The following is a 27,371-nucleotide window of genomic DNA, read 5'->3' on the forward strand; positions in this document are numbered from 1 at the left end:
ACACATTTTCTAATTAGACAAAAACCACAAACATTTTTCCAAATTTTATCAAAATGTTTTTTAAATTTACTATCACATTTTTTAAATGCATGAACAATTAATATCGTATAAACTAAAATGGAATGACAAATGTCCAAATTTAGAATCATCGGAATAAAATATACTGTGCGTGACTGCTTCCCGCTTAAAAGCATGCACGCAATATGTCATTGTCAGACAATCGGTAGACAGACAAAAGGGTGCTTGCAACGCAAGCGCAAGCGCACAACTTTGCAATCAATGTCGATGCGCCCACCTTGTCCAGTCTTAAACGAAACTTGTCATTGTGAACACCATGCCAAGTGCATATCGCGATGAATCTGCAGTATCGCACAACTTTAACTATCAACAAGATATTCGATACATTTTCAAAATAAATAATTGGATCCTGGGTTCGCTGGGTATCTGGCCAGTAGCAATCCGGGGAATCGGACGACATACATCTAAAATTGCAATCGCGCTCTGTAATCTCGCATTAGCCTTTGCGATAGTGCCCTGCGCTCTGCATATCGTTTATGACGAAAAAGATATCACTATGAGACTTAAACTATTCGGTTTATTGGCATTTTGTTTTACTGCCATGACGAAGTACTGCATTCTCACGATACGACGCCCTAAGATACTGCGCTGCATCGAATATGTGAAGAACGATTGGTGGCAGGTCGGTGTTATACGTAAATTGACAAAATATATTGCAATTATGTGCGGAATTCATTATAAAGTATTGAAAAATTTAAATAAAATTTTAATTAAAAAATTCAAGAATAGAATAATTTTAACAAATTATTCTTCTTTTTTTATAAAATAATTTTAAATAGTTCGATTCTCGAAATAGTTCAACTAATAACTGTTGTAAGTAGTACATGTACATATATGTGTATATATAAATTTATATCTTATTGTTGTTTAAAATGACATATTTATTTCGTGTAATATATTTTATAATATTATAGTAATTGTTCTATTTAAATAATAATAGTGAACAGTAACAATTAAATGCGCGGTCAAAAAATTGCGAAATTAATAATAATTTTTTTTCTATTGATAAATAAAAGTGTTGACAATACTGTGACAGGTGACATTTAAAAGTGATCGTAATATGATGCTGAAATATGCTGCCACTGGTCGCAATTTAACGATAATCAGCGTATCTTTCATGTACACTGCTGGCATCATTTATCACATGATTCTGCCATTCTGTACCGAGCATAAATTTAATAATCAAACCATCAGACCACTCGTGTATCCAATTTATAGTAAATTTCATCAGTCTCAAATTAGCCCGATATACGAACTTGTGTATGTAGCTCATTGTATGTGCGGGTACACCATATATTCAGTGACAGCTGGTGCATGCGGACTGGCTGCCTTATTTGCTACTCACGCATGTGGACAAATTCAAATACTTATATCGAGATTAGAAAGACTTTTAGACAGTGAAAAATTCAAACAAGGCCCGAATGTTCATCAACGAATTGCTGCCATCGTGAAAAATCATGTTCGAGTAGTAAGGTAATATTTTAAAATAATAATTAATATAATTATATGTTAATAATTATTTTATAAATAACTTAAACTAATAATTTATTAACATATGTAAAATAATTCAAGTAGAAAATTAAAAATTAAAGCTAAGAAATTTATATATATAATAATTTGATTAAATTATAAATAATAAAAAATGTATCTTATACAATATTTAATGGCAAGTTATTCTGTTTTGTTCTCGGATAGAGAAATTTTCTTTATCACTCAATAAATACTATATAATTAAAATTTAGCAAAAAAATATGATTGAACTATTCTTAATTTACTCTCACAACAAAAAAGGTTTGTTATATAATAATTGTTGCATATTCTCTATAATATAATCCAGTTAATTTTTATTCATTTTATTGTATACGGATATAATATAAAGGCAAATGCAACAGGTGGTTTTAACGAGCAGTCATGTTCTATCTGTAGATGGTTCTGTTTCGTTTCTATATACTAAGCATATGCTATTATATAATCCATTTAGAAATATACTATTTATATGTAATCTGTAGCCAAATTGTTATATTAAATATTAAAGAATAATGGATAGAAAATAATGCATTCAAACTCCAAGTTTCTCCGCGCAAAGTAGAGTACTAACTTATTCCAGGTTTGCGGCTATTGTAGAAAACGTTTTACAAGAAGTATGTTTAGTGGAATTCAGTAGTTCTGTATGCACAATATGTCTACTCGAATACTACTGTATACTGGTGCGTTAATATAAATCATTCAAAAAAAAGTTACTATTGAAAGTTACTAATTACATTTATTACCTAATTTGACAGGATTGGCAAGCAGATGATAGAATTGGTCTAGCAACTTATTCTTTGCTCTTTGTTTCATTTTGTTTTAATGTATATATATTGTGCTATATCGGTGAGCTTCTCATGGAAAAAGTGCGTCTTCTTTTTTTAATTATGCAATGCTTAATTTTAATTGCATGTTGAATAAATGTGTGTGATTGACTTTTGTTTGCAGAGCAGTCAAATTGGATCAATATGTTATATGATAAATTGGTATGAATTATCACCAAACTCAGCTCGTAGTCTTATATTAATGATAGCCATGGCCAGCCATCCCATAAAATTCAGTGCTGGTGGAATGGTAGATCTATCATTATCAACTTTCGGAAATGTAAGCCACATTAAATAATATTTATGATTTTAGTTCAAAATCTATATACGTCTTCAAATTTAAAATAATAAAATAATAATGTTATAAAAAATATTATTTAAAAAATTGTTTAAATAACAGAATTATTTAATATAGAAACAAAGATTATTATGTACTTTTGCATAATAATGTACCAGTAAATTTCATTCTTTCTCATTTAGTAACTTTAATACTTAAAAAAAATTGCAAAAGATAAGTAGTTGAAAACATTATTATTATTATTTTAGTATAATTTGTTCAGGTATTAAAAACCAGTATAGCATATCTGAGCTTCCTACGGACATTAGTAATGTAAAATGTGATTAAACTTATGATAAAGAGATTATTTTGATGTTAATATGACTTACTTATTCACAACATGTAGAAAATATCTTGGTATATATATATAAATAATATTATATATAATAATATACGTTATTATTTGATGTTTGCATCCCTTTACTTTATTTCTTTCCCAAGTAATAAAAATTATTATTCAACGATTCATCAAATAAACAATTTCAATCGTCTTCAATCTTTTTTTTATATGTAAAATGCAAACAAGCAATTTAAACTTGCTATTTTCTAATTTAAAAAATTTTATAAGTAAACAGATTTACTTTACTTCTTTCAAAAACAATTAAATTCAGATAAATTGCACGAAAGTAGAAATATTGCCCTATTTACATATGTAATTTTAAAGTAAAACCATATTTTGTGCACTTTTCTATAATGCAATAATAACTATATTTAAAATAACATTAAATAAAAATCGAATCTGTTAAAAAAATTATAAAATTTTTAATTAATTATCGCTTTAAATGACTAAAACAAATAAAAAAATTAAAGAGCGGGTTTCAAAATATGGAAATACGTCTATAAAATGATCCTTAGTTCAATAATATAAAATATTTAAAAATCATGTATCCTGACCTAACAATACTGTATACCGAGACCTCAAAATTTCGAAGAAATTAATTTTCCCTTTAAATGATTAAAATTAATTAAAAAATGGAAGAACGGGCTGCAAAAAATCGAACTACGTCTATTAAATAATCTCTAGTGTAATATTTAAATCTGTTGAATAATCACGTGTCAATACTTGACATAATGATGTATATTGGGACCCAAAATTTGGAAAAAATTAAATATCGTTCTAGTGACTGTAACTAATTAAGATAAAGCGGGCTTTGAAATATGGGAATACGTACACTATTAAGTGCTTAGTTAATAATAAAAAATATTTAAAAATCACGTGTCCAGACCTAATATTACTCTATATAACCTAGACCTTAAAATTTCGGACAAATTAATTATCGCTTTTAATGTTCAAAACTAATTAAATTCATTAAATTTTATTATTATATTAAATATTATTAAATTCATCCCATTTTAACAATTCAATGTATACTAAATCTTTTAATATACATAGCTTTCAATAGACTAAGCTCTTGGTATATATAACTGTCAAAATATGCATTGACAGCTATGCACGAAATAAGCGCAACGACAGAATCAATCGGTATCGCGGAAAAAAAGTACCAATACACTTCAAGACTTTCGAAAGGCCTTTAATACATTCGAGTGCACCGCCATACATTCGAGAATCGACTTAACATACTTTTTTTATACGGGGAAAAAAAACAATTAAAAAATCAATAACTTGATAAATAGCGATTTGTTATTTGTCGCTAAATAAAAACAAGCGTTAATATTATAACAGAAAATGTTCAATATCTGACCACAAACAGATGCTGAAGTATGCAGCTGCCAATCATAATCGATAATCGCCACATCAGTTACATCCATTTCTGCTTTTATTTATTACTTAATTTTCCCGTTCTGTTCTAAATTCAAAATTAACAATCAAACTGTCAGACAGCATGTATTTCTGGTTCATAACAAATTTCACCAATTCCAAATTAGAATATACAGTATAGCAATATACACAATTGTATATATAGCTTACTGCATGTGCGAATATACCATACTTATATTCGAAAATAGTTGGTGCATGTGTGTTGATCGTGTTTGTCACTCATGCAGCCAGATTCAAGTAATTATATCGCGATTAAAAAATCTTGTAGATGTTAATAATTTAAACATACATCAAAATTACTAATATATAGAATAATTATTTTTAATTTAACCTAGTTTTACTGTAGAAATCAATACTGTAGTCAATTAAATATATATAATCATATATTATTCTATATAGCCTTTTGCCACGACAATCAAATCATTAAAAAGTTATGTTCAAAGTTTATAATTAAACATAAATTTTGTCGGCATAATGTAGCATATAACATCATATTACGTAAAAAAATATTACACCAATGTAGTCCATGCACAAAGATATTTACTTTATTCCACTTTTATCGTTATTCATTATCGTAAACTACAAAACCATTTATCAAAAAGAAAAAAATCAACTTTTATATTCTTATTATTTTCTATATAATACGTTAAAATATATAATTTAATTTTGACATTTATATAGCATTAAAAAAATTAATTTACAATTTTTATAATTTTACCAAAATATTGTGTGAAATTATTTGATTTGTCGAAAAATAGAGATAGAAATAGAATAAACAATTCAAATAAATTTTAACGGAAGAACGAAAGTGTAAAAATACCAAAAGTTAAAACCACCAAGATGTAAAGTACATTCTGCACGATCACTTGGGTCATCAAACGCATATCTGTCAGAATGACAGGAGATGAAAGGACGCGGCGTGTCTGCGACGCAAGCGCACGACCTTGCGATCGATGTCCACGCAACCGCTTTGTGTAGTCTTAAACGAAACTTGTAATTGTGAACATCATGCCGAGTGCATATCGCGATAAATCTGCAGTATCGCACAACTTTAGCTTTCAGCAAGATATTCGATACATTTTCAAAATAAATAAATGGATTCTGGGCTCGCTGGGTCTCTGGCCAGTAACAATCCGGGGAATCGGGCAACATACATTTAAAATTACGTTCGCGGTCTGTAATTTCGTAATAATCTTCTCGATAATGCCCTGCGTTCTGCATATCCTTTATGACGACGAAGATACCATTATGAAACTTAAACTATTCGGCGTACTGGCATATAGTTTTACTACCATAACGAAGTACTACATTCTCACGATACGACGCCCTAGGATACTGCGCTGCATCGAATATATCAAGAATGATTGGTGGCAGGTCAGTGTTAGGGCTGTAATTGACAAAATATATTGTATTTATGTGTGGAATTTAATATAAAATATTAAAAAATTTTTAGTAATAAAAAATACAAGAATAATATAATTTTAAATAGTTGGATTCTTACGAACTAATTACTGTTATAAGTAGTATATTGTTGCATATACATATATGTATACATATGTATATTCATATCCTACTGTTGTTTAAAATGACATATTTATATCTTGTAATATATTATAGCATTATAGTAATTGTTAATATTTAAATGATAATAGTGAACAGTAACAATTATATGTGCGGTCGAAAAATTGAAGACCTTTTCTCTGTTTATTATAGTTGCTTTCTATTTGCATCAAAATTCAGATAAATGTCACTTCTGTTTTTCTTCAACATTCATGTTAAAAAAAGACTAAGGTGAGATTTATCTGAGTTTTGATGTAAATGGAAAGTAATGTATGTAGCCAAAAAAAGGGAAAAGCAATCGCTAAAATTTGCGAAATTAATAATAATTTTGTTTATTAATAAATAAAAGTGGTGACAATATTGTGACAGGTGACATTTGTAAGTGATCGTCAAATAATGCTGAAATATGCTGCCTCTGGTCGGAATTTAACGACAATCGGCATATCTTTCATGTACATTGCTGGCATGACTTATCACACGATTCTCGTTCCATTCTTTTCCGGCGAGCACATAATCAATAATAAAACCGCCAGACCGTTAGTGTATCCGATTTACAGTAAATTTCGTCAGTCCCAAATTAGCCCACTATATGAAATTACATATGCAGTTCACTGCATTTGCGGATATATCATATATTCGGTGACAGCTGGTACATGCGCACTGGCCGCTCTATTTACTGCTCATGCATGTGGACAAATCCAAATAGTTATATCAAGATTAGAAAATCTTATAGACGGTGAAAAATTCAAGAAAGGTCCAAATGTTCATCAACAAATTGCTGCTATCGTAAAAAATCATGTTCAAATAATAAGGTAGGTAATATTTTTGAATAATAATTAATATAAATATATGTTAATTAATGAAAGGCTCGTATAAATTAAACAAAATTAAACAATCATATATAGTAGGCCAACTAAACGAGCAAATAAATAAGATGTAAAAATTTTTTTATTAATAGTTAAATCATTAAATTAACATTCCGTTACAGAATCGATATAAATTGTAAACGTTTCGACTGCACTACAGTCTTTATCAATACATAAAAATTAAATATTAAAATATAAAGTTAGATGTTAAAAATACAAAGTTAGTTAAATATTAAAATATAAAATTGAAACGATTCTTCGCTGTTGACCAATAGATATGCAAGGCGATTGGTCTGAGATGCCAAGTTATGCGACATTTGAGCATGATTATCGTTTTAACAAGTCCTTTTCCCCGATATTTCAAGTGTGTGTTGCGAAGTCTGAATACCAAATGTCCAACATTTGGTATTCAGACTTCGCAACACACACTTGAAATATCGGGGAAAAGGACTTGTTAAAACGATAATCATGCTCAAATGTCGCATAACTTGGCATCTCAGACCAATCGCCTTGCATATCTATTGGTCAACAGCGAAGAATCGTTTCAATTTTATATTTTAATATTTAACTAACTTTGTATTTTTAACATCTAACTTTATATTTTAATATTTAATTTTTATGTATTGATAAAGACTGTAGTGCAGTCGAAACGTTTACAATTTATATCGATTCTGTAACGGAATGTTAATTTAATGATTTAACTATTAATAAAAAAATTTTTACATCTTATTTATTTGCTCGTTTAGTTGGCCTACTATATATGATTGTTTAATTTTGTTTGATAAATATATGTTAATAAATTATTTTAAATAAATAATTTTAAATAAATATATCAATATAATAAGAAAAGAAGAATATTTCGTAAAGCGCGAGTAAATATAATCACAAGGATAAAACTCTTTAAAAAAAAAAATTTGTTAGACGACCAAACTGGGCAAAAAATGTTAATTTATTAAATCTTCCTCATAACGTTTCGACCTTTGGTTTAGGTCCTTATCAAATGAACACTGTAATAATAATTTCATTAAACATTACATTACTTCAGCGTAAAAATAATTTTAACTAATAATTTATTAACATATGTAAAATAATTCAAATAGAAAATTAAAAACTGAAGTTAAGAAATTTAATAATTTGGTTAAATTATAAGTAATGAAAAATGTATCTTATATGATATTTTTAATGACAAATTATTCTGTTTTGCTCTCGGATAAGGAAATTTTTTTTATCACTCAATAAATACTATATTATTAAAATTTAGCAAAAAAATGTAATTTAACTATTCTAAATTTAATCTCACAACAAAAAAGATTGTTGTATAATAATTGTTGCATATTCTTTATGATATTGTTTAGTTAATTTTTATTCATTTTATTGGACACGGATATAATAATAGGACAAATGCAACAGGTGGTCTTAACGAGTAGCGAATACACGTTCTATAGACGGCGCTGCTTCGTGTCAGATACTAAGCATACGCTATTATATGTATAATCCATTTATAGACATATACTATTTATATATAATATGTAGCCAAATAGTATATTAAATATTAAATTAAGAACGAATGGAAATAATGCATTCGAATATCTCCAAGTTTTTCCGTGCAAAGCAGAGTGACTAACTTATTCCAGGTTTGCGGCCACTGTAGAGGAAATTTTACAAGAAGTGTGTTTAGTGGAATTCAGTAGTTCTGTATGCACGATATGTCTACTCGAATACTACTGTATACTGGTGCGCTAATATGAGCCATTTAAAAAAAAGTTACTATTGAAAGATAATTATACATTTACTATCTAATTTAACAGGATTGGCAAGCAGATGAAAAATTTGGTCTAATGACTTATATTTTGCTCCTTGTTTCATTTTGTTTTAATGTATATATATTGTGCTACATCGGTGAACTTCTCATGGAGAAGGTACGTCTTCTTTTTTTTAATTATGCAATGCTTAATTTCAGTTGCATGTTGAATAAATATTTGTGACTGACTTGTCTGCAGAGTAGTGAAATTGGATCAATATGTTATATGATAAATTGGTATGAATTAACACCAAACTCAGCTCGTAGTCTTATATTAATGATAGCCATAGCCAGTCATCCCATAAAATTCAGTGCTGGTGGAATGGTAGATCTATCATTAGCAACTTTTGGAACTGTAAGTCACTTTCAATAATATTTATGATTTTAGTTTAAAATCTATATACATCTTCAAATTTAAAATAATAAAATATTATAAAAAATAATATATAAGAAATTATTTAAATAACAGAATTATTTAATAGAAACAAAAATTATTATGTATCTTTGCATAATATATGTACTAGTAAATTTTATTCTGTCTCATTTAGAAACTTTAATATTTAAATAAATTCGCAAAAAAGAAATATATAGGTGAAGAAATTATTTTACTATAATTTGTTCAGGTATTAAAAACCAGTCTAGCATATCTGAGCTTTCTAAGGACATTAGCAGTGTAATATGTGATTAAAATTATGACACAAAGTATTTTGAATTGTGACTTACTTATTCACGACATGGAAAGGATATCTTTGAAAAATTTTCAAAGTTTAATATAAAATTTATTAATATAAAAAGCCTTTCTTTAGTATTATGTAGATGATATATTGGTACATAAATAATATTATCAATAATAACATATTTTATTTTATTTTTACATTTCATTACTTTATTTCTTTTCCTAATGACAATTATTCTCATTGAACAATTTAGCAAATAAACAAATTCAATCGTCTCTTCTTTTATTTTATTTTTAAAAAATGCAAACAAGTAATTTAATCTTGTAATTTAAGATTTTGTAATTTAAGAAATTATTTTATAAATAAACAGATTTATTTTCATGATTTTTTAAACAATTAATAAATTCAGGTAAATTATGTGAAATAATAGAAATATTGTCCTATTTGTATAATTATTAAAGTAAAACTATATTTTGTGCAATTTTCCATAATATAATAATACCTATATTTAAAGTAACATTAAATAAAAATCAAATTTGTTGAAAAAAAAATCAAATTTTTTTCTCTTTCTCCATTTTCCATTTCTTTCATTCTCCATTTCTAAAAAAGACATGTCAATTATCGCATCTCTCAAAGTTTATTATCGTTTTTCCATGCACGATGCTAATTGACCGTCTCGATTGTTATATTCGTAGCATTGAGTAGCTGTCATCGCGAAGATTAATAGTTTGACAATTGTTCAAAATAATATTAAATCAAAACAAATAGAATCAATAGAGCGCGCAAAGCTTGCGCTTGTGTTGTCTAGTAAACTAAAATTTTAATTTAAAAAGAGAAAAATAATTGAAAAAGATCAATAACTTGATACATTGTGATTTCTTATTTGTCGCTAAATAAAAAGAGCGGTAATATTATAACAGGAAATGTTCAATATCTGATCAAAAACAGATGCTGAAGTATGCATCAGCAAGTCATAATCTATCGATAATCGCCACATCAATTATAGAGATTTCTGCTTTTATTTCTTACTTGATTTTGCCGTTCTATTCTAAATTCAAAATCAACAATCAATTTCGCCAATTCCAAATTAGTACAGTATAGCAATATACACAATCGTACCTATATATATATATGCATACAATATACTTCATTGCATGTGCAAATTTACCATACTTATACTCGATAATAGCTGGTGTAAGCGGGTTGATCGCGTTCGTCACTCATGCAGCCAGATTCAAGTAATTTTATCGCGATTAAAAAATCTTGTAAATGGAAAAAATTTTAAGCAAAGCCCACATATTCATCGACGAATCGCTAGCACCGTGAAATGCCATGTTCGAGTTATTACTCGGTAACATTTTAATATAATAACTTATCTCTCTATATAATAATTTACTGATTTAAAAAATTAAAAATACAGTAAAAAAATTTTAATAATTATAAATTTAAAGAAATTTTTTTAAATATTTAATTTAGTATTAAAATAATTCTTTTTATAGTGTTCACAATTGTATAAACATGATAGCAATTAAATAACTTTATGATTTCTAAATATATTTAGTACTGTTATAGATAAGACAAACACTTAAATTAAAAATTTCAGATTTTTTCAAAAATTTGTCAGATTATTTATAATTTATTTATATATTATATTTAAAAAAAACAATCACAAATTACTAAATTAATAATTGTTTTATAGCGTTAACTTAATGATTATTTATTTAGTAAAGAACTAATTATTCATAATTTATCACTATATTGAAAAAATTAACTGCTACATAATTTCATTCATATAAATACTTGAATATTATCTTTTCATTTTATACTAACAATAAAGTAATGTGATATTAGAACAAGTGTAACAGATGGCTTATTACGAAGTAGGCGGTACTGATGCGTATCAGACGATGCGCAGACTATAAGCACATGCGCTGTATATTAGTCTGTCATGATGTTAGATATATATTTATACACACCAACTGAATTTTCTTAGCTAGTGCAATAAAGTTATTGTTCTCGGGACACGTGTGAATTGGTTTGAAAAAGATAATATTTTGAGAAAATGTATCTCTTTTAATATATGTATACTCGGTAAACAGAAGTCAGAGTATTAGTAAATTACAGAAAAATTTTATGGCATGGACCAGAATAACATATCATTATGCCATTTATATTTAACACGGCTTTTATTGTTTTGTACATGTTCTAATTAGAAAATTCAGTTAAATATTTAGTCTTATATTCTTCTATATGGTCTTGTGCCACGACAATCAAATCATTAAAAAATTTTATAATTAAACATAAATTCTATCTTTCTTTCATTTTGCTTCAACAATATATATCGGTGATATTATGTTATATCAGTGAAATAATTTTCATTAAAAAAAATACTGTTCAATTTTTTGATCGTATAACACAATATCGACTGTGTGTTAAATAGTCGTGTGCGATTCATGTTACAGAACAGTCAAATTGGATCAATGCTACATTAATTGATATCAAATATTAAATAAGAACAGTCTTATAATGATCAATCAATGCCAGCAAAACAGTAAATTTATCGCTGATAATATTTGGAAATGTAAGAAATTATATGTGCTTCAGAATTCAACTTTTAAATTTACAAATCACATCTTTACATCTTTAAGCTTTAAATAAAACAATGATTTTATAAAAAAAAATAATTAATATTCCAAAAAGTTATATTTTATAGTACGTTTATATCAAAATCGAAAAATATAATTTTCAAAATAAAATTATAACAGAAAAAAATTGAAAATTATATTATTTCAATACAATTTTTAAAGTACTAAAAACTAAAACGCTATATCTCCGATTGCTATATCAATTTAAGAATATTAGTAGTATAACTGTTAATAATATAAACAATCATTAAAATTACAAATATATAGAAAAATTATTTTTAATTTGACCTAGTTTTACTTTAGAAAATTCAGTTGAATATATATGTACCATATATTCTTCTATATAGTCTTCTGCCACGACAATCAAATCATTAAAAAGTTGTGTTCAAACTTTATAATTAAACATAAATTCTGTAGCATATATTTTCATATTACGTAGAAGAATATTACACCAATGTGATCCATGCACAAAGATATTTACTTTATTCCACTATTATTAATTATCGTTAATCATTATCGTAAACTACAAAATCATTTATCAAGAAAGAAGAAAAATTCAACTTTTATATTCTTATTATTTTCTATATAACACATGTTAAGAAATCTAATTTAATTTTGACATTTACATAACATTAAAAAAATTAATTTACAATTTTTATAATTTTATCAAAATTTTGTGTGAAATTATTTGATTTGTCGAAAAATAGAGATAGAAATAGAATAAACAAATCAAATAAATTTTAACGAAAGAACGAAAGTGTAAAAATACCGAAAGTTAAAACCACCAAGATGTAAAGTACATTCTGCACGATCACTTCATGGGTAATCAAACGCACATCATCTGTTAAACTGACAGAAGATGAAAGGATGTCTGCGACATGAGCGCAAGCGCATGTCCGGTGACCTTGCAATCAATGCTCCGTGCTGGCCTTGCTCGTGCAGTCTTAAACGGAACCTGTCGGCGTGAACATGAGGAATGCACATGACGAGCAGGCGACGTCGCCGAACGTTAATTTTCAGCAAGACATAAAATATGTGTTCAAGCCGAGCAGTTGGACTCTCGGCTCGATCGGCATCTGGCCAGTCACATTCCGCGGAATCGGACATGTATCCAAAATCGCACTCGTTGTATGTAATTTTGCGTTAAGCTTCGCGATAGTGCCGTGCATCCTACACATCATTTATGACGAAAAGGATCTTAACATAAGATTGAAGCTCTCTGGACTACTGGGCTTCTGTCTCACCGCAATGATGAAGTACTGCGTTCTCGCGATACGTCGGCCTAAAATATTACGCTGTATCGAGCACGTGAAAAGTGATTGGTGGCAGGTCGGTGTTGTCAATACATAAAATGTGGCAAAAAATCGATGAAGAGAACTTATCACAAAATGTTAAAATATGATGACTGATTTTTTCCTCTTGACAGTGTAAAAAACGAGCTTCGCTTTAAATCATCTGAATCAATCTTGAAGTAATTATATTTCTCGAGTATATTTTTCAATTTCTGCATAAACATCAGTCAATTATCTCATTAGGTATCTATTTTATATTTTGTCATTGTATCTCTACATTTAATTTAGCTAATGTTAATAGTAATTGTAATTTTTTTCTCTTTTGTTAAAAATATTAAGAATATTATAGAAGATATAAAAAACATGATTTCAATATTGTAACACGAGATTGTTACAATAGCTAAATATATAAATTCGCATTTTTTATACAACGAAACAAAGTTTAAATTTCAAAAATTATATATTTTTCTATATTTATCAATCTGATGCATTAAAGCGAATCTCGTATAATCTCGTGTTTTCTAGTCATCTCATAATTTGCGATAAATAGTGATTACTGTCATTAATTCTCCTGGCAAATAGGATTACTGACAATACTGTGACAGGTCAAATTCAACTCCGATCGCAAATTGATGATGAAGTATGCTGCCACTGGTCGTAGGCTGTCTATAATCAGCACGACTTGCATGTACATCGCTGGCTTTATTTATCATACGATTTTGCCATTTTGCACCGTACATAAAGTCGGCAACGAAACCATCAGACCGCTCGTGTATCCAACTTATAGTGAATTTTATCAGACCCAGATCAGCCCGATATACGAAATAGTATATCTGGCTCATTGTATTTGTGGATACACTATGTATACGGTCACGGCTGGCTCGTGTGGATTAGCTGCGATATTCGCTACTCATGCATGTGGCCAAATTGATGTCATTGCATCTCGACTTGAGGATCTTTCGCGCGGCAAAAACTTTGGACAATCATTAAACGTTAATCAACGAATCGCTGTCATCGTGAATGGTCATGTTCGAATATTGAGGTAACATATATTCCGCTCTATGAAATTACCATATACTATTTTCAGAATTTAATTTAATTACATTTCAGATTTTTATTAAATTTATTTAAAGTTCCTAATATGTTTCAAGAAAATTCTTGATAATTATAATAACATTCAAAATAATTAAAATGAGGCAATTTTTTAGTGTGTAAGGACTTTTTCATATATACATATATGTATAATATATACAAACATACATGTATATATACAAATCATTTTTATTACTTATTGCAATTTTAAAAAGCGATCAAATGCAACAAGTGTATCTACAGACCTCCAATGAATAGAGGGCGGTGTATGTTTCATGGATTATGCGCAGACTGTGAACATGCAAGATTACATGTCCTCATGCATTTATTTTTGCTGTATAATTTATTTTTGCACAAGTAGATATCAATAAAAATATGATATCAAAAAATTTCATAACTTTCATTAAACATTTATAACAGGTTTAAATTATTGCAGAAAAGTGCGCAAAATTTAATCCTTGAAAATTGTTTATTATATATAATTATTTTATATATATATATATATATATATATATATATATATATGTATATATATAATTCTACATTGAAAAAAATCTTAGAAAATTCACGTGATCGTAATAATAACAACCTATTTCAGATTCTGCGCTGCTGTAGAAGAAATCCTACAAGAAGTATGTTTACTGGAATTTGCCAGTTCTATATTCACAATGTGTTTACCCGAATATTATTGCATAGTGGTGCGCCATATACATATATATATTTTAAAGAAAAATAATTTTCTCTTAACACGCGCGAAAAATCTTACTATATTTGATACTTATAATTTAATAGGATTGGCAAGATAGTGATACAGTTGGACTGACAACTTATTTTCTGCTCTTTGTTTCATTCTGCTTCAATATGTATATATTATGTTACATTGGCGAGCTACTTATGGCGAAGGTATATTTATCTTCTCGATTTTATGTAACATATTTAATTTTTCAATTTTCATGTAACTATGAAGTTATAATAAAAGTGTGGTTGAAGAACCAAGATATATCAAATATTTTTCCGCGGTCGTGATGTATATGTTTCAGAGTACTCAGATCGGTACGACGTGTTTTATGATCGATTGGTACCAACTGCCGGCAAATCCAGTTCGTAGTTTAGTGTTGGTAATCGCTATGTCAAACCATCCCATAAAAATTAGTGCTGGCAGAATGATAGATTTATCGCTGGCAACTTTTGGAAATGTAAGGAATTGTGTATATGATATTTCTGCAAAATTAATTCCCATCTCGATATAATTGCAAATAAAATAAATTAATACCCCAAAATTATGTGAAATGCTTTTACTTTATTCTTTGTGCACACCATCTTTTAATAAAAAACTGCAGTTAAATAAACTAAAATTTTATGATGAAAAATATGTTTATTAATATAACTTTTTATTAGGTACTCAAAACAAGTCTGGCGTATCTAAGTTTCCTTCGAACGTTAGTAATGTGATTATTATTGAAATGCCCTGACTTTTATATAAATGATATAATATATTATCTCCTTTACAATGTAGAATCTTCATAGAGCATGTAAGCAAATGTATTTTAATAAAATAACAATCCTTTTTTACATTTTTATATTAAAAAAAATTCTTTTTTGGAAAATTGTTTTAAAATAACTCTATTGTGTATACAGTTTTATAGTAATATAATTATTTAAAGAAAGAAATTGTCCATTAAAAAATAGTACATTCATAATAACAATTTAACTAATATTTTACTGTTGGCTAATATTTCAGGAATGTACGTAATGAGATAACTATGTATATCAGCTGATTTTTATCAACTGCTGGTTAAATTGTTGATGTCAGAATAGTCAGAGAAACACGCAGAAATGACACTGACACAGTGCTTTCCAGAACCATAAAATGTGATTAAAATGTGAATATCCCACATAAAAACGTATAACTCGTATAATTCGTGCATAAATAATTTTTGTGTGTGAGGGCTTGTATAAAAATGTGATTATAATGTCTCAAACATTGTATTACAATTTGCCATGTTGTTTTCATTTTACCTAACCTTATTTTACTTTATATTCATTTGATATTTATTTTGTTCATAATATAAAAATCTATAAATTTTTATAACAAAAATATTTCTACAAAAAATCTAAATATGAATCTAAAATATGTGGCAATATAAACGTAAAAGTGGAATTATAAATATGTGTATTATTGTAATGTAACAAGAAATAATTAAATATTATTTAACAATTTTGTATATAATTTTAGCTAAACGAATTTTTTTCATTAGTTATATATTTTTTGAAAGTGCTGTAATTTCCTATTTTATTTTCTTTTAATATTTATTAGGTAAACTTTTCATTTTCAAGATATTATTAAGATAAATCAATGTGAAAATACATTGATATTACAAAATGTCTGAGAAAAAGTCTATTGGGGGTATTCCTGTGGAGTGTCTAAGTGGAGAAGCAGCTGCTATATGGTCTGGCTGGCGTACACTGGGAGACAGAGAACTTGTGAGAGAAGCTTCTGCTAAGGGAACCCATATAAAACTAGCACATAAATGTCTTGCATATAGAAGGCATTGTTCTGTAGAGCAAGCATGTATATATTTCAATAAAGAAGTAGAAAATTGGGTCAGTGAGTTATTAAACAAAAAACAAGTTTACAGAGCTTCACATATTCTAAAAAATATGGTATGTATCACACATATTATATTTTTAAATCTCTTATCTTTTTCTTGTAATTAACATAAATGATATAAATAGAGTAAAGAATATTATATTTATAATTATTTTTTACAGGGGAAGGACTCAGTGGAATATATTTTTGCTGTTTCTACAAAAAGCAAAGATTCGGCCTTAAGAAATTATTTATGTGAATACATGATAAATGTTAGTGGATTTAAGAACGAACATGTCATGGCATGGAACATAATTAAGTCAGTTATACAGCATGAAGAAAAACACAAGTAAGTTTCTATACAAAAATTACTACAAAAATGTCTACTATAGATATGATTAAACAAAATAGAATTAATAAAATTTTTTATTTCAGAATTGAAAATGGATTAAGTTCTTCTATATGCATAGATGATATAATAAACCTACCAGAGAATATTAAAGAAGCCTTATACACTGAATTATATTTCTCTTTGAATGACCCACAAATTTTGGAAAATGTATCCAATACTGTTTTGTGGGATTATTTATTATCTAGTAATAAAATTAATGCAATAAGGCTATGGATTGATGGAAGATTTAATCCAGATATCTTACAATACTCAAATGAAATTGACCATCATTTAAAATCATTATTTATAAATTTAAATATTACATCAGATATGATTGACCATGTAGATTCTTCCAATGCTAGTAGTCTTGTAAAAAGTTTAACTAAAGATCATTTATCCAGGTATTTAACAGCTGTTTAATATACCTATATATGTGTACTGATAAAATTAATAATTTAATAGAGAAGCATTATTATAATAAATTTATATATTATTTTAGATATGGTGTATATGTAACAAAAGAAAAGAATGATTTAAAATTAATATTAAATCGTTCCTTTGGCTGTGGTATCACGTTGAAAGAACTTGATACGATATTATCTCTCTCTTCTTGCAATATTGATAAAACGGAATTTTTGCGAAACGTTGATCAACAATTATGCCTTACACATTGTTCGCAAGAAGGTCACACCGAAGATAATTTAAAGCTTACACAATTATTTAACGTATTAACTGATATGTGTAACGCTAAAGATAATTACGAAGACGCATTAATACATGGAATAATCGAATCGATTAATTATATCTCTGACGATTTTAATGCCTATTTAAAAACAAATTATTTAGTAAGCTTGACATTAATATTTTTACGATTATACCAAATGAGAAGCGCCTTAGGTAATGAAGTGAGCATCTCAGAGAAGAGTAAACTAATGAGAGATATATTTACGAATAAAATTCCTTTACAAATCGGTGAACATGTTATTTCTCAAGAAGTTCTTCAAAATGTGCTCACACATATACCAAACATGCAATGTATCATTGAAGATCAAATTACGAAAGATGATATTACAGTGTATGAATTATTAGACGGTTATCAAAATTTGAATGCAAAACACTTATTCAAATGGCGCTTGAAAAATGAACCCATGCCTACTTTCATGAACGAAAATCTTGTTAAAAAATATGGACATAAAGAAATACTGACATATCATTATTATTTGAAAGAAGGTAGGCCAGTTATGGCTGCGTATAATTTAGAATACGCTCAAGCTAAATTACTCGGAAATGTCTCTTCTCAAAGGTTTGTATTTTCAATGAGAATATTTACTTCCATTATTATCAGTATAAACAAATAAAGTAATTTTAGAAAATGCAAAGCGGCCTTACACGCGCACATTCTCGCTTTGAGAAATCTAGATAAATCTGATATCGTATGCAGTTGTATTGTTTTTATGGAATTGCTGAAGATTGATTCGAGCAATTTACGATTACACGTTACTGTGGCAAACTATGTGCAGGAACAACTAAACATTTCTATAGGTAAAATATTTAATAATTTTAACTTGGCGATTGCGATGCGTACATACATAACATTTGTTAATAAAAACATTATAAATATATTTTATTCCACAGGGAATTTATTGGAAAATGTAGTGTATAAAAATCAAATTGATTTAAAGTCTGTGATATCTTATTTAGAACAAAGCTTCCAAAAACATTTACTGGACAAAATCTCGATGCGTGATAATGAGCTGTTTGTTGAAGCATTAAAAACATGGGATATTATTGTCCGTTTTGCACAAGTTCACGACTGTGTACTACCCGATATGTTATTGAAATATTTGGCAAATCATGGTTTATGGTTCGAATTTGTTGCAGTCAGTCAAATATTTGCTTATCCCACAAATCAGGTACGTTATAAGACAATAATGATAATTAAAATAAAATCTATTAATCTAATTAATTGTCCACCTGCTAGGTACTGGAAAATGCCAAATTATTTAATAATACGAGTGTACAGGAGCATTTACTAATGTGTCTAAACAATAGTAAACTTAATAAATCTGAACCGTGTAACGAACAGAAATCTCGTGATGCAAGACAATCAAAACAACGCAAAGTTGGAGTAAAAGAAAATGTAAGAATATTACTTGTTAATTCTATACTTTCTTAATATATATATAATCAATATATCATTTTTCAGGAATCTCCGACATTCAGTTTATCTATATCTGAAACTGACACCGATGTAGCCGATATAAAACATACTTTCAGTCCAATTTCTTCAGATAATGATTTGTGGTTAATTATATTAAATTGTCATCAAAGTCAAGACCCACCCAGAGCATTAATTAATACAGCTTGTTCAAACTTCATGCCTATATTAGCTATTTTGGCTACATGTTACGAAGTATTATTTCATAATTATTAATAATAATAAATTTTATTAGTTTTTCTTTGAGATTAAAAATATTACGTTTATAGCCATCCTCAGTAGCAGCATATTGTTATTGTTGGATGGTAATATCAACAAGAAGAAAAGACATACTTCTCGATTACGCGGATTGTCTAGAGCAACAAATATGGCCTTCCGATAAAGTATCAGAATTATTAAATAAAATGATTCAATGTGGTTATATTAATACAGTTAATCGAGCTTATAAAATTTTCATGACCGTAAGTTCAATTAATGTAACACATAATAGTGATTAAAAATTCCTTATTGTAATTGATACTATTATCTTTCAGGATAATATTTTGAATCTATTCTTTGAATTTCTGATGCAAACAATTAATTACAGCGAATTTAAGGATAGTCAACAATATTTAATGGAGTTTAAGTCACAATGTTCCTTGCTTAAATCAAATGTATGTATAAAGTTGTAACAATTGAAATAATTTACAGTTGATTAAGTAATTTAAAGTTGATTCAAACAATATTATTTTTTAGAAAATTATGGACTGGGATAGTGCTCATTTCACGTACTTGAAGAATTTGTATTGGGTTGCAGATGTTACAACTCGATGCATTGTTATAGCACTCGGTTATGGCTTTCAAAGTACGCCATTGCGTATAAAATTTCTCGAAGCGCTAATAAAATGTAATTTTTCTATAGATTTACCAGGTAAAACAAACACACTTTTGTATTAATTAATCTATTATACATATAATTATTATATATTTGCGAAAACTTGTAAAACTTATCATATTTGTATATTGCAGTCGCAGTACCGGATTTTCAACGATTATTGGATATAATAAAAATTCTACAGAAAACCGATATAACATTAAATTTTAAAGCTGTTACTATGATCGACAATGTATATAATTTTGACACAGAGATTCAAAGATGCATTAATGACTTAATGACAATCGAAAATTATAGCGTTGCCATAGAATTAGCATGTCGCGCAGGATTAAATTCATATGAAATTATATTAGCACAAGTAATATTTTTTTCAGTTTTTTAAAGAAATCGATTAACATAATATTGCACATTTTTTTTAAATAAATCTGTGATATTATTTTCAGTATCGGAATATTTTTAAAAAATCTATAAATGTAGATGGCAAAATAAATTCTGCTTTCTGGACGCAATGTGCTCAAGATTTCAACAAATATAATGTTCCATCTCAAGTAGCAGTTGAATTCTTTGTCGAACATGCTAAGGAAGTTATATCGCATAAAGAGAGGTAAATATGTACGACATGCTAATTTTAGTGCATAAATAATCAAATATTTTATTTCTAGATATGAAGTTTTAAAATTGGCTTACGAGACTTTGAAAAATACCGAAATTGAACAACAAACTATCGATACTCTGGAAATGGCAATGTGGAAATCATGTATTTTAGCTGGGCCTGAAAATGTACACTTTGACTGTAATGACTGCATTTTTAATAAATTGAAAACGGAGTTACTATCTGGTTTAGATAGATTACAAGTAATTTGCACTTTGTTGGATGAAGCCGAAAAAAATTCTGTAGAGATTTTAATAAATAAACTAATTGATCTGGGCAAATTGGATACTGCTTTACGAATAAACGTGATGTTTAATTATAATCATAAAGTAAGTAACATCTTTTTTTATTTTTGACTATAGGATATTTAAAAAATATTTATGTTATAGGATTTGCAAATATTGATGCTGTGTTTAAGCTTAGCAGAAAACGAAATTTCACCAGCAAACTTAACTGCGGAGCAAAAGAATCTTTTGGAAGGAATAAATAACAAAGAACAAAAACAAACCCCAAAAAACAAACAACAAAAATCTGGCATTTTGCGTAATCGCACTCTACAAAGATATTCTTCATCATCATCCCGTATGCATCACTATTATCTTTAACGCTAATAACAATTTCTATACTTTATACTGTCTAAAAATATTTTTTAACTCTTGCATAAAATATCGAAGAATTGTGTTGTAAATCGACATACTTTATTTTTACAGTAAACACAGTTTCGTCGGCTATAGAAACTAGGAATATAAACGATACAACGATCACTAATAGTCACCAGCTTCAAATGGAATGTATTTCAATTTTAGAAAAATTGTCAGAAATTCTTAAACACGGAAATGAGATATGTCAGAGAATTATTTCGTGTTATAAACTTGCTGCACGTTTAGGGAAAACATATCAATCCCTATTGCTGCTGAGCAATCCGATTAAATTTTTGCAGGAAATCATGGAAAGTAATATTGAAAGTAAATTTGAAACTGCTAATGAAATAATAATATCTTATAAAATTAGGACAGAAGATGTGGCAATGTTTCTAACTGAAAACATAAAAATGCACATAAGTCGTGTTACAGAAGGTAATTAGGAAAAAAATTACTTTTCATTCAAAGAACATTATTTCAATATTAAAATTAATAATTGTCAATTTTAAAAGATGGGCAAGAAGATCCTATTTTTATTTGGGGCTATTCCATGCATTCACACTTTCACTTAATAATGGAGCTATGTAACGATACTTCGTTATTGGGCTTGAAATTGTTGAGGACGGCGCAATCATTGCTGGGAAGATATATTAGTACTCATGATGAAAAAAAGAACAGTAATTCATTTATTTTTTCTATTATTATCTCATCCTTTTTAAAATATAATATATATTAATTATATTTAATAATATACATTTTAATTATATTTATATGTATTATATTGCAGTTGCAGGATTAAAAACAATAATAGAATTATTGATAAAATCGCACGATTGTTTCACGGCTTCCTGTAATGTGGAAGGAATAGCTTCAGTATTACGAAAATGTCAGAACCTTGCGAATATGTTACAAATGTTCAAGCATTGGGCACTATTAGTATGTAATTAATATTATAGTATTTACGTTATTAGTATGTAACTAATATTATAGTATTTACGACATTATTTTCAAAATTACAGAATTAATCGATTAATTAATATAATTATATTAATCCCGTAATTTCAATTTTTGTTATTTTAGGTACGTCTTATAACTGGTGTTGGACGATTTACCGAAATGAATTATATATTTCAAATTTTAAAAGAAAATGATCAATTTGAATCTTTATTAGGACAAGGTTTGGATAAGGTATTTTTACGAATTTACATGCGATAAATTGCAAGTAAACACATATTTCTGTTTTTATTCATAAAAAAATTTTTTTATTAATCAAACAGGTACCGGGTCTAAAAATGGCACTATTAGAATTCCTGAAGCGTCAATGTCCAGATGATAAAGAATTGTTTACTTTAGTAGCGCTTCATTTTCGTTTATATTATGAAATCGCACTCATGTGGGAAAATGAAGCAAAACAAATAATTATAAACTTAATATCTGAGGTATCAAAAGAGTACGGAAGAGGCGTAACTGGTTCCATTCCAGTAGAAATAAAATTTACTCGAGATACCAATATTCAAAAACAGTTACAACTGGCTGTAACTAATTTCACTCATGCCACTCAATATTATTTACAGGTAAAGAAAAAAAAATATATATATATATGTCATATATATTTTTTTAGAATAAGAAAATAATATATTTTATTTTTAGGATAAGAAATTAAATCTCGCTAACCAGTGTGCTAATCAAGCTCAACTTGTCGCTCTTCAAATCGGACTACTGTACACGTTACCACAAAATCAGCAAGCAGTATGCTTATTCAATTTGAAAAACGATGAGTTGGATAAAATACTGTCTCAGATCTTAAGCTTTCCTCAAGCTCTTGTTGTTACTCGTGCTTATAATTATCACGCAGATTGGGCTAATCTTATTTATCATCATTGTATTCTCAAAGGTGAGACGAAATATCTCAAAGAATTCATGATGGTAAACACTCTGACGTCTACGATTGCACAAGATTGTGCACGTAGGTGAGTTTAATGAGATTCATATATATATAAAATACCATTTCTATATAAGTATATACGTAATTTAAAAATATTGTCATTATTATTTTTAGATACAGTTTGGAAAAAAGTATTAACCATTCCATGATAGATAATATGAAAACTCTGATCTCTGAATTATCAGACGTCAAATGTAAATATAAGATAGCTAGTCAGCTTGGCTTTAAGGATATAGTGGAAGAAATGCTCAATAATCCTTTAGTGGGTTCATACCTGAAAGATACGATTTGGAAGAAAGGATATTCTTCTTCATGATGTAATATGCTACTAACAAAAATCGATACAATTAATAAAAACATTATGATACAAACTGATTTTCTATTATTACGAGCAATATAAATTTGTACTTATCAAAAAATAAATAATATTGATATTATCTCACTTGTATTATATGTCCTGCTTTTATTTAATACTATTATTTAATGCGAGTTTTGTAACAAATAAATTTCGTCATCAAATAAAATAATTATAAAATTATACGATTTTTCACTCAAAAATAATATTAAATCGTATTGCATATATAAAATCATACCATGTATTGGTAACTTGCTGCACGTCGGTTAGTTTATTGATTTAGGAACTGTAGCAAACGTAGATTCACACAAAATTCACGAGTAAGCGTTGGTAATGTGGTTCGTTGCAACTATAAATTTTTTGTTACCTTCTCTCGTTAAAAGTTATTATTTCATACATTCTATCTGTTATTTTTTGAAGGTAATTTATCTATTATCGCTAGTTTCGTTTCTGCTTCTATTGAAATTACAATAAAAGATAAAATCTGCTCAAATACCATAGTGTTCTTAGTAAGAGACGTTTAAAATGTGTATAAATATATATGCATATTATAATATATACAGCCTTTTTATAAAATTTAAATTAAATAAAAAAAATAATTCTTTGGTTTTTTATATAAGAAAAGCTTATTATACATATATATATTAATTAAATATTTATTATCTTAAAGATGAAATAAAAGAAGAACGCACAAAAAATATTTGTTAAGAAATAATTCTATATGCGATTAATATAGTCACCGTAAAGAGGATGACTCGATTTAGCATTTTAAAATATGCTATTTTTTGTTAACGAATCTGGATTTTAGCAAACTCGTAATGTGCTTCTAAGCTTTGTTGTTAACGTTTAACATTTTAATGAGTCGGCTATTTTTAAAGATAAAAACTATATGTTTGCGTACACAGAAAAAGATAGTGTAAAATAAATCTTAAGTAGTTATTATGCAAAAGTTATTGTGCTTTTTATAAAATACGTGTGTAAATTTGCTGTCTATATTTTGGTACACATAAATTTTTTTCGAATAGAAAAAACCAAGCAATTTTATTTCATTCTACCATCTCTATACCATCAAACAGAGAGTGCAATGCTTTTGAAGACAGAAGAGGCGCATTCAAAAAGATGTTTCCTTCGATATAAAATTTACTTATATTTGCTGCATCGCGAATAGAAAACATGAATGAATGCGCATATGACAGAAAAATATCTGATAAATTCACCTACCAAGTACATTTACTATATGACTTCTTCTCGTCTTATATGAATCGTCGAGTTTTAGTTAATATATAATTTAATATACATAGAGAGTCATCTTTTTATAATATTAAATGTATATCAGATTTCTCCTACGACTATAACAAAATGATCATCTGGGACCGCTTCCTTTTCGTAAAGAAAAAGTAAATCTCGTTAAACCAGAACTTCGTTCTTATATCACAAAGATAAGTCGTTAGGAATATCGCACTTGTGTCTTGTTAGAGATTCAACGCACGAACACAATCTACGACACATATAAAATGCAAATGTTCTCCGCGGGAAAATTTGCATATAATGTCTAACATGAGCCACATCTTCCCGTTCACGCGCAGCTCACCGCACATATAATTTCGGTATTTATGGGATTAATGTCTCTCATGCGTACGTCTATGTATGCGATACCCGGGGAGATGGGTTTTCGATAGATCGATTAGACCAGCTGGCGCGCGGGCACGCGCTCCTAAGCCGCTTATGTCGATGCCGGTCCCGAAAACTTTTGCGCTTTTTTGGAAATTCGCGCGCGGGTACAATAATCCGACAGGCGCTGGAATTAACGGTAATTTCGAGGGAATGGGGTGATAATTGATTTCGAGGGGACCCCAAAGACCAAGAGATGAACCGTCGCGTAGCCCTTCGCGCACACGCGCAACGTGCGTAAAATGCGCAACTGCGCCGTGTATCTGTCACGCGAAATGCTTACGACGAGATTACGCTTCTCGATGTATCTTTTCATATCGGCCTTGCATGCAGTATACAAAAATAGAATAATATCGAATCGAATCGCGATATCTGCTTATTTTTATGAAAGGTACTATATGACAAATTAAAAAAATAGTACTTTGTTTGTGAGTGTAATCAAGTATTAATTATCGAGTTTTGTCATCGTTTTAATTGCGTCCTTCTTCGGATAAAAACAGACGAAAATTTAATTAATCCGCATATCTAATTTTATTTGATCGTTCCATATATGTTGTAATCTTATAACAAAATATTAAAAAAACTACTACTTTTTACATATCAAAAATTTCAAGAAGATAAAGTGCAAATCCGCGAGATAAATGCATAATTGTTCAATATTATTACTATTGGAAAATTCGTACTTAATACTATTTAGCGTTAAATGCGAATAGAAATATTCGCATCTTAATATGGCATAAGACCATCCATTTATCGATGCATTAATTAGATATTACAGTCTAATATAAAGTTAATAGCATCAATTACCAGAGTGCCTTCAGCTACAAGGTAATTAATGAAGCTCTTTTGCAATAACAATTACGCCAACGTACTTTATCCTGGCAAAACAGTCAGGATAGTTTTAGCAGCCAGCTATTCTTTCACAGTTATTATCATCGCGAAGAAAAGACGGACGCACCATATCTCAGATATTGAAGTTTAATTTAGCATGCTATACGAACGTGAATAACCAATATATCGATTTCATTATGCAACCAGTGAATACCGATGCATAGGCTTTGCGATAAAATGCGATAGGCGCGTATGAGTTTGCCATTGTTAGAAGACGATTTAATAATGCGCATCACGCTAAAATTAATTCATACGCTGTTGCATTAAAAATGGCATAATTCAATCGAAATGAGCATTCATTACGATTCGCTAATAAATTTTCACGCGATTATCTGTCTGGATAATTAACAGATACAATCGGTCAGTTCAATCACCGATAATATCGAATTATCTCCATCGCTGCAATTTTTCATATCAATCCGATTATATTATCGCCGCGCAAAACTTGTATCGTTGGAACGAACAGAGATATTAGAACGATTCTGTTTTCGATGTTTACGGACGGACATTCGGACAAAAGGGGCGTAATTCTGACTTATGCCAAGCATTTTGGCAAAGATCACAAGTTACAAATGAGATCCATATATCGAGGGATTACAACCCGCTTCATGTGGTATATTGAAAGAAGACCGGGCGGCCTGAGCAAACAAGTCGTCTACAATTC

The 27,371-nt window shown here is 28.4% G+C and overlaps 4 protein-coding genes across 9 annotated transcripts; all 4 read left to right on the forward strand.

Annotated features, from left to right (window-relative positions):
- The first annotated feature begins 324 nt into the window (after positions 1-324).
- LOC114932699 (odorant receptor 4-like) lies at positions 325-3,173 on the forward strand. Its single transcript, XM_029305025.2, has 6 exons — positions 325-700; positions 1,115-1,551; positions 2,186-2,285; positions 2,361-2,471; positions 2,554-2,709; positions 2,990-3,173. Exons 1-6 carry the CDS (start codon positions 335-337, stop codon positions 3,041-3,043), a joined length of 1,224 nt encoding a protein of 407 aa, XP_029160858.1. The 5' UTR covers positions 325-334; the 3' UTR covers positions 3,044-3,173.
- Positions 3,174-5,297: 2,124 nt separating this feature from the next.
- On the forward strand, positions 5,298-9,512 carry LOC114932705 (odorant receptor 4-like). The gene is made up of 6 exons (XM_029305032.2): positions 5,298-5,920; positions 6,476-6,918; positions 8,607-8,706; positions 8,781-8,891; positions 8,973-9,128; positions 9,397-9,512. The coding sequence occupies exons 1-6, from the start codon at positions 5,555-5,557 to the stop codon at positions 9,448-9,450; spliced, it is 1,230 nt and encodes a 409-aa protein (XP_029160865.1). The 5' UTR covers positions 5,298-5,554; the 3' UTR covers positions 9,451-9,512.
- A 3,246-nt stretch (positions 9,513-12,758) lies between these two features.
- Positions 12,759-15,941, forward strand: LOC114932688 (odorant receptor 4-like). The gene is made up of 6 exons (XM_029305012.2): positions 12,759-13,424; positions 13,993-14,429; positions 15,078-15,177; positions 15,272-15,382; positions 15,520-15,675; positions 15,878-15,941. Exons 1-6 carry the CDS (start codon positions 13,065-13,067, stop codon positions 15,929-15,931), a joined length of 1,218 nt encoding a protein of 405 aa, XP_029160845.1. The 5' UTR covers positions 12,759-13,064; the 3' UTR covers positions 15,932-15,941.
- A 346-nt stretch (positions 15,942-16,287) lies between these two features.
- Positions 16,288-24,227, forward strand: SPG11 (spatacsin). Of its 6 annotated transcripts, none has more exons than XM_085482892.1 (23): positions 16,288-16,351; positions 16,817-17,143; positions 17,252-17,418; positions 17,505-17,861; positions 17,960-18,763; positions 18,830-19,002; positions 19,096-19,373; positions 19,442-19,600; positions 19,667-19,873; positions 19,948-20,139; positions 20,212-20,331; positions 20,414-20,588; positions 20,687-20,910; positions 20,996-21,156; positions 21,215-21,533; positions 21,594-21,786; positions 21,915-22,280; positions 22,358-22,522; positions 22,633-22,781; positions 22,926-23,033; positions 23,123-23,419; positions 23,496-23,815; positions 23,905-24,227. In XM_085482892.1, the coding sequence occupies exons 2-23, from the start codon at positions 16,862-16,864 to the stop codon at positions 24,104-24,106; spliced, it is 5,418 nt and encodes a 1,805-aa protein (XP_085339018.1). In that variant the 5' UTR covers positions 16,288-16,351; positions 16,817-16,861; the 3' UTR covers positions 24,107-24,227. The 6 variants fall into 6 exon arrangements, with proteins under 6 accessions (XP_085339018.1, XP_085339016.1, XP_085339017.1 ...); XM_085482890.1 differs by having other exon boundaries at positions 16,299-16,362; XM_085482891.1 differs by having other exon boundaries at positions 16,300-16,351; positions 16,797-17,143.
- Positions 24,228-27,371: the final 3,144 nt, after the last annotated feature.

Source organism: Nylanderia fulva, unplaced genomic scaffold (genome assembly GCF_048542155.1).
Source record: "Nylanderia fulva isolate GAGA-0341 unplaced genomic scaffold, ASM4854215v1 Scaffold22, whole genome shotgun sequence".
Lineage (NCBI taxonomy): Eukaryota > Metazoa > Arthropoda > Insecta > Hymenoptera > Formicidae > Nylanderia > Nylanderia fulva.